Below are 14,669 nucleotides of genomic sequence, written 5' to 3' on the forward strand. Positions count from 1 at the left end.
AATATTGACTGCTTGCACATTGGGAGAGCTCCATAATGTGCCACAGGGCTTAATCTGCATATGTTTTTCTGCTTTTGGTGGCCCGGGATGACAAGGGCACCACCAATGAATGTAAATAGTGTTGTGGGGGGCTGTAGGAGATACAACAGCCCCCTCAGAAGTAAACTTTACAAACTGACCATATGCTTCTGGGGTCACAAAATCTATGAACCCCAGGCCTTTTCTTTGTTGTTTTGTCTCAAGGTTAGAACTTTTGTTATTCAGTCTTGGTGTGCAGTGATCTTTAGTAGTTGGACTATGACTGCATTTTATGTGGAAGAAAGGTGTATAAAAAGCAGACACAGTTTATATTAACTTTAAATGCTTTATTAACAATATATAGCTGACAGTGATTTTTGATAAATATTGAAATGCTTCATTGATAAGAATGATTGCAATTAAACATGGTTATTGATCATGGTTAAATCATTTGGGATTGTTAACACATATTTATTGGTCTTTTTAATGTAGTGACCCTTCAGAAAGCCAGCAAGCTTGCCTGATTGTTGTGATGACCTCTTGACAAACCCAATAGCCTTTCCAGATATGTTGTTGTGGTGACCTGTTGACAAAGCCAACAGGCTTGCTTTATTTAAAGTAATACCCCTATTGCATGGTGTTCTCTAGGGTGTAGGTGTGTGTCACCAGGCAGGTCGCTCCCCCCATCTGCCACGCAGCCCCCTGTGGGTTAAACCTCCGTTGCCGCTTTTGCCGCCTGACTACTCGCTCCCTTTTTTCTGTACCCCTGCGCTTGGCTTCTGTGCCACTTCGTTTTTTCATTCTGTGCCCCTGTGTTTTGCTTTCTGTACCCCTGTGCTCTGTTGTCCCTCTCCCGCTGTCTTTTCCCGCCGTTTTTTCCCTGGGTTTTCCCCCGGGTTTTTCCCTTGCTGCTGAGCCCCTGCTGCCCCCTTCACTCCCATTGGCCGCCCACTCCCAGCTGCTCCTCCCTCCCTCTGCCCTCATATGGAGGTCGCAAAGCGGTGGTAGAGAGCGACCTTTGACCCTGTCACCAGGCAGGTCGCTCCCCCCATCTGCCATGCAGCCCCCTGTGGGTTGAACCTCCGTTGCCGCTTTTGCCGCCTGACTACTCGCTCCCTTTTTTCAGTACCCCTGCGCTTGGCTTCTGTGCCACTTCGTTTTTTCATTCTGTGCCCCTGTGTTTTGCTTTCTGTATCCCTGTGCTCTGTTGTCCCTCTCCCTCTGTCTTTTCCCGCAGTTTTTCCACGGGTTTTCCCCCGGGTTTTTCCCTTGCTGCTGAGCCCCTGCTGCCCCACCCCCTTCACTCCCATTGGCCGCCCGCTCCCACCTCCCAGCTGCTCCTCCCTCCCTCTGCCCTCATATGGAGGCTGCGAAGCGGGCGCGCAGTGGACGCGCGCAGCGGGTGCACCGCTGGTGCGCCTAATGCACGCATAAGGCAAGCCCATCTGCGCCCGTCTGCGCCTGGACCACACCCAGCACCAGAACCCCTGGAACCCGCACCCCCGCAACGCCAGACTGCACTACAACGCAAGCAACCTCCACGCACTCAACACCAGACGAGACCACCCCTGCTACCGGGCCACCCCGAAACGCACCCAGGGGCCTTTCACCTGCCGGAACTGCAGATTCACCAGCATCCAACACTCCACACCACCAACCAGAGAACCCAACCACCTCCGCTGCATCCTCCTCAACACCCGCTCCGCTCGCAAGCACGCCATCGAACTTTGGGACCTCCTAGACTCCACTGCCCCCGACGTCGCCTTCCTGACGGAGACCTGGCTGAACGCCACCTCAGCATCAGACATTGCCATAGCCATCCCACAGGGCTACAAGATCTCCCGCAGAGACCGCACCAACGGAGTGGGAGGAGGAATCGCCATCATCCACAAAGACTCCATCAAAATCTCAACGAACACCGATGACACTCTCACCACCGCCGAGCACATGCACTTCCAGATCCACACCGACCCCAACACCACCCTCAGAGGAACTCTCATCTACAGACCTCCCGGACCCCGCCCACAGTTCAGTGACACCATCGCCGACCTCATCAGCACCCACACCCTCGCTTCCATGGAATACATCCTCCTCGGGGACCTGAACTTCCACCTCGAGAACAACAACGACGCCAACTCCACCGCCCTGATCGACAACCTCACCAACCTCGGGCTCAAACAGCTCGTAACGACACCCACTCACACCGCTGGACACACGCTCGACCCCATCTTCTCCGCAAGCCCCCACGTCTCCTTCAACCACACCACCGAACCTCACTGGACCGACCACAGATGCGTCCACTTCACCTTCAGAAAACCCACCACACACCACCGCACCCAACATCTACCACGCCGCTGCTGGGGCAAGGTCACCGAGGACCAACTGACTACCGCCCTCGCCCTGAGACCACCCACCGACCCAGACACCGCCGCGCCCAACCTCACACAGTGGATCAACGACTGCGCCAACACCCTCGCCCCTCTCAAGACCTTTACAACCAACCACACCAACAAGAAAGCCGCCTGGTTCACTGAGGACCTCCGGATCTCCAAGCACACCTGTCGGAAGCTGGAGAAGAAATGGCTCCACGACCGAACACCAGACAACCACACAGCCCTCAAGAGCGCCACCCGCAGACATCACCAACTCATCAGGACCGCCAGGAAGACCGCCTTCAAGGACCGCCTAGACAACAACGCACACAAAACCAAAGAGCTCTTCAGCATCGTGAAAGAACTCTCCATCCCCAGCTCCATCACCAACGACATCCCGCCATCTCAAGACCTGTGCGACTCCCTGGCCACCTTCTTCCACCGCAAGATCACCGACATCCACGACAGCTTCAAGCCCGACCCCCCGCACCCACCACCGAGTCCACCACCCCTGCGACTACCACTCGCACCAGTCGCCTGACCGTCTGGTCCAGCATTAGCGACGAAGACACCATCAAAACCATGAACTCCATCCACTCCGGATCCCCATCGGACCCCTGCCCTCACCACGTCTTCAACAAAGCCAGCGCAGCCATCGCGCCCCACCTCTGGAAAACAATCAACTGTTCCTTCGAGACAGCAACCTTCCCAGAAAGCTGGAAGCACGCCGAGATCAACGCCCTTCTGAAGAACCCCAAGGCGGACCCCAAGGACCTCAAGAACTTCCGGCCCATCTCCCTGCTCCCTTTCCCAGCAAAAGTGACCGAGAAGATTGTCAACAAACAGCTGACCGGCTACCTCGAAGTCAACAACATCCTGGACCCTTCCCAATCGGTTTTGGCAGTAACCACAGCACCAAGACCGCCCTCATCGCCGCCACTCACAACATCCGGACCCTGATGAACAAAGGAGAAACAGCCGCCCTCATCCTCCTGGACCTATCAGCAGCCTTTGAAACGGTCTGCCACCGCACCCTATCAGCACGCCTCCATGACGCCGGTATCCAAGAGAAGGCTCTGGCATGGACCACATCCTTCCTCTCCGGCAGAACCCAGAGCGTCCGCCTCCCACCCTTCCGCTCCAAAACCACCAAGATCATCTGCGGCGTCCCACAGGGATCCTCCCTCAGCCCGACACTGTTCAATATCTACATGGCCCCCCTCGCCCACGTCGCACAACAACACAACATCATCTCCCACGCCGACGACACCCAGCTGATCATATCCCTCACCGAAGATCCCCACACCGCCAAAGCTAACCTCCACCGAAGAATGAAGGCCGTAGCCGACTGGATGAAGGACAGCAGACTGAAGATGAACTCAGACAAGACAGAGGTCCTCATTCTCTGACCCACCCCATCAGCCTGGGACGACTCTTGGTGGCCCACGTCACTAGGCACAGCCCCGGAACCCACGGACCACGCACGCAACCTGGGGGTCATCCTCGACTCCACTCTCTCCATGACCAGGCAAGTCAACGCCATCTCCGCATCCTGCTTCAACACCCTCCGTATGCTCCGCAGGATCTTCAAATGGATCCCCCTTGACATGAGAAAAACCGTTACCCAGGCCCTCATCACCAACAGACTTGACTACGGGAACGCCCTCTACTCAGGAATTACAAACAAGCTCCTGAGACGACTCCAATGCATCCAGAACGCCTCGGCCCAACTCATCCTCGATGTCCCCAGCCACATCACACTCCACCTGAGAGGCCTGCACTGGCTCCCCGTCAACAAAAGGATCACCTTCAAGCTCCTCATCCACGCACACAAAGCACTGCACAACACCGGACCCACCTACCTCAACAACCGACTCAGCTTCTACACCCCCACCCGAAACCTCCGCTCAGCCAACTTCGCCCTTGCCACAGTCCCCCGCATCCGAAAAACCACCGCCGGCGGCAGATCCTTCTCCTACCTAGCCGCCAAGACCTGGAACACTCTCCCCACCATCCTACGACAGACCCAGGACCTGCTGGCCTTCAGAAGACTCCTCAAGACCTGGCTCTTCGACCAGTAGCACCCCTTCTCCCCAGCGCCTTGAGACCCTCGCGGGTATGTAGCGTGCTTTACAAATGCAGTGATTGATTGATTGATTGTGTGCGTGGGGGGTGTACTGTGATTTTGAGGGTCATGACCTTTTAGCGGTCAAATGTGTTTTCAACGTGTCACCAAGTTATTTCTAACTGCCTGATGGGCTGATGTATATATTTGCAAATTAATGCACTGTATTTAGTAAATTGTGTGTATTAAATGTACTTTTCTTATTCTAGAGAAAAAGAACTGACTGTAGAATCATTTATTGAGTGTTGTTATTGCGTGCCAGTAAAAGGTGGTTTCTAGATTACACCACCTCCTCAGAGTAGGCCTTGGCCTGCTCTGCTATCCTGAGAGAGTCAAGTGCTACAATGGGGGGGTTGGTTCCCAGTAAGGGGACATTTTGGACCTATTATGTACCTATATCTTGCACAAGTCTCACACCCAAAACAAATAATAATCACAATTCTTACATGTAATATCGGTCAGCACTATAGCGCTTCCTTTCTCTGCTACCTTGGTTATATTGTTGTTGTTGAGTAGATTGTACATACTCCTCACATCTTTCAAAGACACATTGTTTTCAAGTGCCTGTGTAACTATGTCTTTGTAATTAATGTAGTTATAAATATTTGTCTTTGTAATTGATGGCTTTGTAATAATGTGTTTGTAATTTATGTAATTCTAATACTTATTAACTCCTGTATCATCAATCTGTTCTGGAATACTAGTGAAACAATATTTTAGTGTTACGTTTTAGAAGTAGAGGTGGGGATACAGAAAACCTGGCAGAGCAGAAAGCATACTAGTGGATACTAATGGATAAAACATTTAAATACACTGGCACCAAGAGGCCTTATGGTTAAAATTAAATGTTTCATCAAGAAAGTGGTCAAGAACCTAATTGATTTTATTAAAATGCACAAGTTGAAACCATCACTAAATTGGTGTGCCTTTGTTTAGGTCAAATTATGCCTACAAATGTGTACTATATAAGCAGAATTACTGGTCTGTACTTATTTTTCATGAATTTATTTTTTCTATTATATCCATTTTTAGAGAAGAGACTCGGATGCATAATGGTTGTGTATATGTCAAAGTATGTTGACATTGTTCTATCTGTATTAACACATAAGGTGTAAGTGAGTCGAAAAATAACCAATTTGTAGCGAAGTTCAGATATCCTAACAATGATATGTGAGTTAATACGACATTGAGAGTTTAAGTTGTTTAAACAGAATAGTAACAGCATAATAACATCAAGTTGTGCTCGTTTCCTCAGGCGTACTTGCACAAACATGCTATACATATTCCAAACGTAAGATGTGGGCTACCATATAATATATGAGAAATTAAAAATTTGCGTTAATGAATGATTTATGCAGAGTAGGTTAGATTGAGCAGAGTAGACTGAGTTGAGCAGCAACTTTTGGAGTATTATCATTTGTAGGTGAATGGATTGACAATTGTTTAGTTAGGCCTTTCAGAAAGGAGGGAGAAACTGAAGGGTTTTTCCTGCCACGTACAAGAGAGAGAGAGGCTTCAGTGGCAAGAAAGTGGCAGTTTTGCTGGTGACGGCATTCATGCCACTCACAGCAGTCAGTACAGTGAAATAATCCACACACTTGGGCCGTGGTAGTTTGAAAGACTTTCCGTTCATGAATGATCACTTATGGGGAAGCTTTATTTAAGATATGTGTAATGAAACTTTTAAACACTAGAAAGTGAAATTGGTTTTACAAGAGCAATTTTGTTTTTATTGCAGCTGTTTATCAATGGTGGATGTCCATATGTGTTAAACCAATACATCTGAAACGATCACAGTAATATATGTTAAACCAATATTTGTGGAAACACCACAGGGGATAGGAGCATTTACATCACATTTCTATAACTTCTTGAAATGGCATGCATGATATTGGTTCGGGTTGTTTAACATCAAATGGTATTCATGTGAAAAACTAACAAACTTGTAGATGACCAGCCTCGTCCCCCTGCACTGCTGTGCAGAAAGCGTAAAACACGTAAAATGGTAATAAAAATGATTTTATTACTATTTTATTTTTGACAATTCCTGCCAGCAAACAAAGTGCCAGGGCAAGGAGGGGCCGTTGCGCCACTGCTGCCAATAATTGGCAAAAGTGAGTAGTGGCCCCTTTGACTGAAGTGCGTATGATGGTTTGGCCGGCTTCCTTGCTGCTTCCAAACCAACATGCGCATTTCAAATCTTTCCAAACTGGTTGTCTTGGACAGCTGGGTTGCAGAAAAGGCATAGGGGTACAGTGCCTTTTGGAGCATGAAGCTGGCCCACTCCAGCCAGTCTCATTTGAATTAGGGAGTTGGCTGTGTGCTTCACGCTCCGAGGACGTGCTGCAGGACATCAAGTAAAGTAAGTGTTTTTTTATATTTATATTTGTGTGCATGTTATGTGTGTATGTTATGTATGTTATGCGTGTATGTTATATTATGTGTGTATGTTATGTGTGTATGTTATGTTATGTGTGTATGTTGTAGTTTTTTGCACCCCTTTTATTTATTTCACTGCCAGCCACCACTGAGGATGACTGGTAAAAAGACTTACTAGAGTATTCAAAATAATGATGGATGGTATGCTTGAATCGTTCTCAGTCACTGGTGATTACTCGGTCTACATTCCAGTCCATCATCAGTTTGCACACCATGGCACCTCAGTTCGGATCCAGCTATATGTAAACCAGTATAGACCCTGCTTCCATGGGGACAGTCCAGCTCGAACTCAAAGCCAAGCCCTCTATGAACTTGAACACATGCAACTTAAGACCGGTTTCGCTCTAATCAGGGCTTATTAGCCAGGTATAGCTTGGTTTTCAGGGACTCAGTAAAGAGGCTTGGCATGCATTAAGGGTACTGGTTTGGAGCAAGTGATTACTACTTTTTACAGAAGTGTCTATTTGAATACTAACATGTCTCTGGACTCTTAGGCACAGGTCCAGATAAGGGTGTTTACAAGCATTGAAGCGACTTACTGACAAACAAAAGTGATATTGGATTTTTACAATTAATATAGTTAATGAATTGCATTGCATTAAAATAATTCTAAATTAACATATAACATCGATGAAATGTGTTGTACACGAGGTAGAAATTTGCAAGCAAGACTACATAAATTTAAACAAATCAGCACTCTTCAGGCATTCTGCAAGGGAGGGAGTGCAATGTTTCTGCCTCTCTTCTGACACATATGCCTTATCTTTCTACACTTGGCCAATTCCAACTTCCAGTCACCAGTGGTGTTACAGTTCTCTCTACTACACAGTGTGGCCGTTTTTGAAAGTTGTTTTGTTCTGGGTAGTGCAAGGTAGAAATAACTGATATGATGTATCACTGTGAATCAATTTTAAATAATGATAATCATTAGTAACCACACAACCTGCTATGCTAAAATTACGTGCTTACCTTCAAAGTCCACATCTCCTACTAATCGTGTCTTTCCCGTTGTTGGGTCATCAATATGGTTAATACCCACATCAATAACAACTACACCTTCTTTTACCATGTCACCAGTGATAAAATTTGGGATTCCTAAAAATGGAAACAAAATATAAATATACATAAGCATTACCGTAGTAGCCCACGAGTGTAAACTATATGTTTCATTACAAATAGATAGCCTTGTTGCTGTATATTCAAGAGATGGCTAGATTAGTCATTTGGAGCATAATCCAAGTGCACAGTACTCATTTGATCTTATTCAATTCGATTCCTCCTGAACTCTGACACTGGTGTGCATCAAATACATTTTATACAAATATATTTCAATTATCTTCTGTGGTGTAATACAATCTGTCCCAATATTTTTCTCTGGAAATTAACATTAATATAATTTAACAAATATAGCATGGATGAAACTCATACACATATCAAAACACAAATATTCTTAGAACTTAAAATTAATGTCTAGTTTATTGGTGTATAACGTATTTTTAGCATGGAGAAACGATGTACAGTAACTTCACTCACAAATGATTTCTGAAATGCTTCAAATAAATGTCCGACATAGGAAGGCTGAATAGTCTCTGCTTTTAAAAAATTAGAATTTCATCTCTTAATGTCTTGAAAAGATGAAGAACACAGACAGACTCCTATCTGCTTTGAAACCCAGCCCCCCTCCATGGAAAATTGAAGTTCGGTCGGCCAAGGGTAGGAAGTATTTGTGCACCCTCCTGGAAACTGCTGGTGCACTTTCAGCTTCGCAGAAAGAAATATGCTAGGGCCACTATATTGTGGCATGGAAGGATTTTGAACATCCAAAGTAAAATGGCAAACCAGCTTTTACAAATCCATGCTTTCCCCTTTCAAAATTGCTACACACATCTATGAGGCATGACCACAACAAGCATGACAGGAACGCTAATTTAAGACTGGAATGTTATTATGTATTCATTCTAGTTTTTCATTGTGTTCTACGTTCCCTACAGTCCCTTGTTTCTACTACCCAGAAGCCTGGATTTTGTAATTCTTGCTGTTTGTCCTCTGAGTTTTCAGCCTGACCGATTAAGTGGTACACTATAGTTATTTTTTTTCTTTACTTTTCCTTGCACAGTTTGCATAATTATCCTGTACCCCTTTGTGGACCATCGTGGTGTATTGGTCTTATCATTTCTTCCTTCCAAGATGTAAATTAATCCCCTGGTTAAGGCGCTTAATAACCATTTAAAATTTGGATCTTTCACTCCACATTTTATGTTTGCAGCCTGAAAGCTCTACAACACAATGTGCCTACCATTAGTGACAACAGAGCTTTGGTAGAACTTGACAACGAGTGAAAAAACAGAAAAAAGCCCTTACAATTGCCAAGTGTGGATAGAACAAAATAATATTCTATCAGTGGCTGTAAAGAAATGCACCTAGTTCATTCAGACAGTACGCTAACTTTATTGTCAATGGCTTTCAAAGCAATTGTGGAAGACTTCGGTTTTGGCAAGCACTTTGCTATTTCTATGAGAACATCTTCCAGGTTGGGAAATGTAGATATAAGATTGGCTCTGGTGCACGGAACATGAGCCAAAACCTTCTCTATTGTTGCTGATGGTTCAGGCACGTTTAGGGTGATTCAGACCATGGCATTCTCATTAAAATGTGGATGAGTTTCCGAAAAGAACAATTCATTATATTTTCTGAAAAGGACAATTCATCAAGTTTCTCCTTTGATTTTGCATATTAATTTCTGTTTGTTGTTTTTATTTATATTTGTCTGCACATTTTTTAAAAAGTGTTATTTGTGCATGTCTATTGATAAATTCATGTTTCTGTATTTTATGTGTATGGTTTTGTGGTTCAAATCATCAAAAATGTTTAGGCCGGTATCCCTGCGTTCCAATTATTTGGGGGTGGGGGGTCCCCACATTCCAATTATGATTCAGTGGGGGTCTCCAGGTTCAAGTAATGATAAAATGGGAGACCACAGAAGGCATAAGGTTGAGAACTACTGGCATAGGCAAAGATCCTTGACCATGCTGTTAAAAACCCATGACCCCTGGCATTTCTAGTTCTGTATGGTCGCAAATAGATCCAACTTTGGTTTGCTCAACTGCTAAACCTGTTGTTTAGAAATTGCTGATTTGATTCCCATTCATGGCATTTCTTTGTCATCCTGCTCAGTCAATCTGCCCACTGATTGTGGAGGCAGGTGTATGCTGCACTGTTAGTAAGATGTGCTAGTGCACCATCCATTCCCAAGTTGCTGAGCTTCTTGCAACAATGGTAGAGATTTTGTGCCTCCTTGCTTGTTATATAATGCATTATTGTCATGTTGTATGTGTGCACCAGCACAGAGGAGTCTCTTATCCTTGGGAGAAAAGGCTGAAGACCAAATGCAACACCTTTCAGTTCTAGAAAACTGATATACAAGCTTAAATTCTTGCACAGCCCACTTTTGGCTGATTTCTAGATCTTGTAAAAGACCCCCCGCCTTTCCAGGAAAGCATCTGTTATCATCACCAACTATGAAACGTGGGCTAGAAATGCTAGCCCCATTGAAAGATCTGCTTTTTGACTCCATAATGGTAGAGCATCTTTCATTCTCAGAGTGATGTTCACTCTACCGTCAAATTGACCCTTTGTTTGGATCCAGTGGTTCCCCAGCTCCTCTTGCAGATGTCTCACTCGTAAGCTGCAACTAATGAGATCACCCCTAACAGTGACCTGAACAGGCACACTGAAGGTGACAGTCTGTTTGCCAGGTCTATTAGTTTGATATGACCTACATTTGTCGAGTATACTTAGTTTTTCGTAGTGTCCATAATGGTTCAAAGAGATATTATTGTTCTTGATTTTTCTGGATGGCTGGAGGAAAGATCTGTGTCCATTGTGAGTAAGGCTTTGGTTGATCTTTTGAGTGAATGACTAGAAAGAGATTACACCAGCCACTTGTCAAGATATGGAACGATCCGGTGACATTTCTTTCCTAGAGCTGTGGCAACTAGAGTGAGACATTGTGAGAAAATATGAGGGGGTGACTTTGGGTCAAATGGAAGAATCTTGAAGTGGTAATGGTGGCAGCCACTTTGAATCTTAAATACTTGCAGTGTTTTGGGTGTAGTGGGATATGAAAGCATGCGTCTTGGAGATCCAATGATTTCACATAACCTCCATGATTCAGACATTGGAGGATGCATTGGGGAGCGACCATGCAAAATGATAGTTTCCAGAGATACTTATTTAGTTTTCACTGATCTAAGAATGGCCTTCATTCTCCACAGAACTACAAACAAATATTTTTCTGGGCATTGGGTATTATTGCTATAGGTCCCTTGTTTATTCTGGTTATAATATCCAATTGTAACAGACAAATGAGGAAATGGAATATCCACTGAGGAAGTATATGAGGAGGCCTTTGGATTAAGTCCAAACTGTGACTGGATGATATAAGGTCTAGTAGTCGAACTCCCCCACCTTATGTGTTAATTGGTGATTAGACCTCCAACAGTGCTTGAAAAAGATATTATGGCCAGCACCTTTGTCATGTCACTGCCTTCTGACAGAGTCCTTATTCTCAGGCCCTTGCTTTCTCAGCGGATTACTTTGTGTAAAAAACTGGTGGCAGAGCCCTGTACTGCTGCTGTGTGGATTGCTGCTGTTAGGCTTGCAAGGGAATTCACAGGGTTTATATTTGTAACCCTGATATTCTTCTTTGAATGTAAATTGCCCAGGCCTCCTAGCCCTCTGGTGACTCTCTGAAGGATACTGAGTGACCTTTGATGTGCAGTGTCAGTCTTGATTGATTGGCGAACCTCATCTCCATGCTTGCCAAATAGAGCCTCTCCATTATATAGGGCTTGTCCAATATCTTACTCTGGACCGCAGGTCTGAAAGATGATGACTTCAGCCAACCTTGCCTCTGGAGTATCGCTGTACCAGCTAGCAGTCTGAATCAAGTAGATGCTGTATCCATGGCACAGTCTATCATCTCAGATGAAGGCCATTCACACTCATGCAGGATGTTTTTGACCTTCGCTCCATTACCTTTTGGCAGAAGGTCAATGTATGTATTAATATCAAACAACATCATTCTGTCATAACAACTCTCATGGTAGTTGCTGCCACGGCAAAGAATCTCTAACCGATATTGTACAAACATCTTCCTTCTCTAATCTGAGGAGTACAGCAGAGTACGGATAGGATTCTGTGATCTTCTTTGGGCAGCTTGCATTGCTATGGAATCGGCTAGGATCACATATTAGACAGTCAGGTGAGTCATCCACAACCTTATACTTTTGGTGCAGGTGAGAAACAACTGCAGACTCTGTCACCAAAGTTTTAATCACTTTTATGCCTTCATTCCAAATGAAGTCACTTTCTGAAGGTTTTTTTGTACAGGTTTGCAAGAGGGCTCTTTGAAGTCATAGAAGAAACAGTCAGATAGTTTTGACTGGGAATGGTAAATCAAACCCCTTATACACTTCTTTTAAAAGAGCATGGAAGGCTCCCATGTCGTCTGGTGGTGAGTGCGCTGGTTGAGGTGAAGCTGGTGGAGATAAAGGTGTCAAATAGTCATCCCACTCTGTACCCACATCCTGATCATCTCTTTTGTACTCTTCTTGCCGATCATTATCAGAATAGACATCATCATCTGCTGTAGGTTATGTAGGCCTTTATGGAGGGGTTTGAGATTGTTGTTGTGACCTTGGACTTGGAAACAATGTAATAGTTTGTGGAGTATGTGGTCTTGCCTGCACAACTGGCATATAAGATATCAAAGATGGTTACTTTGGTGATTGTGTTTTTGAAGGCTCTGGGAATCTTTTATGGTAATCAACCAACATAAGTCTTCAATCTTTAACCAAAATTCTTGTAACTGACATCAATTCCTAAATGTTGGATTTTTTTGCTTATGCAGGGTCATCCCCAATCTTTTTGCCTCCTGCCTCCTATTTTTTCTGAGCTGTTGCTGTTGGCTTTTGAGCTCTGAGCACTTTACCACTGCTAACCAGTGCTAAAGTGCATATGCTCTCTGTGTAAATTGTATGGTTAATTGGTTTATCCATAATTGGCATATTTGATTTACTAGTAAGGCCCTAGTAAAGTCCACTAGAGGTGCTCAGGGCCTGTAAAACAAATGCTACTAGTGGGCCTGCAGCACTGGTTGTGCCACCCACATAAGTAGCTCTGTAATCATGTCTCAGACCTGCCACTGCAGTGTCTGTGTGTGCAGTTTTAAACTGTAAATTCGACTTGGCAAGTATACTCACTTGCCAGACCTAAACCTTCCCTTTTCTTACATGTAAGGCACCCCTAAGGTAGGCCCTAGGTAGCCGCAAGGGCAGGATGCAGTGTATGGTTAAGGTAGGACATATAGTAATGTGTCTTGTATGTCCTGTCAGTGAAATACTGCTAAATTCGTTTTTCACCCTTGCAAGGCCTGTCCCTCTCATAGGTTAACATGGGGGCTACCTTTAAATATGATTAAAGTGTGGATTCCCTTTGGCAGCGGATAGACATGTGGAGTTTGGTGTCTCTGAGCTCACAATTGTAAAATACATCTTTTAGTATAGTTAGTTTTAAGATTGTGTGTTTGAAAATGGTACTTTTAGAAAGTGGGCATTTTCTTGCTTAAACCATTTCTGTGACTCTGCTTGTTTGTGGATTCCGTGTCTGGGTCAGTTTGACAGTTGGGCTGTTTGCACCTCTCTCTAGACAGTGACACAAAGGGGGCTGGGGTGTCATCTGCATTTCCCGATGAGCCATCTGTGCTAGGAGGGAGGGGAGGAGTGGTCACTTACACCTGAAAGGGCTGTGCCTGCCCTCACACAATGCAGTCTTCAGCCCCCTGGTGTGTGTCTGGGGCACGGCCTGGGCAAGGCAGTATTTCACAAACAAGAGAGACTTTCCTTTGAAGTAAGTCTACTTCAAAGGGCAAAATGGGTACAAGAAGGGCACCCAAAACCACAGACTTTAGATCACTTCTGGACATCAAGAAGAACCTCTGCCTGGAGAAGATCTGAAGAGCTGAGGAGGAGTGCTGCCCTGCCTGAGATTGTGCCATGTAGAGCCACCCTACAGTTGCTGCTTCTGCCTGTGCAAGAGCACAAAGTCTGGACTTTGTGTTGCTTTCCGTCTTGTGAAGAAATCTCCAAGGGCTTGAGATAGAGCTTGCCTCCTGTTGTTGAAGTCTCAGGGACAGCAAAGACGTCTCTCTGCCAGCACCTGGAGCATGCTGAGACTCCTACCCTGCCAAGTGGTGCCCACTGAGTGGAAGGAAAAGCTGGAAGAACAAGACTGAAAATCCACACACAGACCACCGTGCAGGAAAAAATTTGATGCACCTTCTGAGATGTGGTGGAAAAACGATGCACCGCTGGCTTTGTGGCAGAAATCGACTCTCCACTGGCATCGCAGCTGGAAAATCAACACTGTAAGAACGACGCTCACACCCACTGACAGAGGCTGTTAAAGTCGCAACCCACATTGCGCGGTTTACCTGAGACCGTGCGGCAGGATTTTCAAAGCAAACCTTGATGGGCACGGAAAACCGATGAAACACCTGCCCCGGGCGCAAGTGCTGCCCGGATCGACGCATCACTCCCCTGCGGGGAGGAAAAACAACGCACGCCAGCCCGTCTGGAGAAGGAGAAATGACACACAAACTTGTTTGCGGGTGAGAAATCGACACACTGCTTACTTTTTTCGACGCACACTCGCCT

At 45.4% G+C, this 14,669-nt stretch overlaps 1 protein-coding gene across 1 annotated transcript in view; it reads right to left on the reverse strand.

The window, feature by feature from the left end:
- The window catches only part of MTHFD2L (methylenetetrahydrofolate dehydrogenase (NADP+ dependent) 2 like), a 255,601-nt gene that overhangs the window by 35,364 nt on the left and 205,568 nt on the right, over positions 1–14,669 (reverse strand). The window contains exon 7 of the mRNA XM_069230293.1: positions 7,924–8,049. Coding sequence (XP_069086394.1) covers positions 7,924–8,049 — 126 coding nt within the window. The remainder of the gene's footprint in view (positions 1–7,923; positions 8,050–14,669) is intronic.

Source organism: Pleurodeles waltl, chromosome 1_1, assembly GCF_031143425.1.
Source record: "Pleurodeles waltl isolate 20211129_DDA chromosome 1_1, aPleWal1.hap1.20221129, whole genome shotgun sequence".
NCBI lineage: Eukaryota > Metazoa > Chordata > Amphibia > Caudata > Salamandridae > Pleurodeles > Pleurodeles waltl.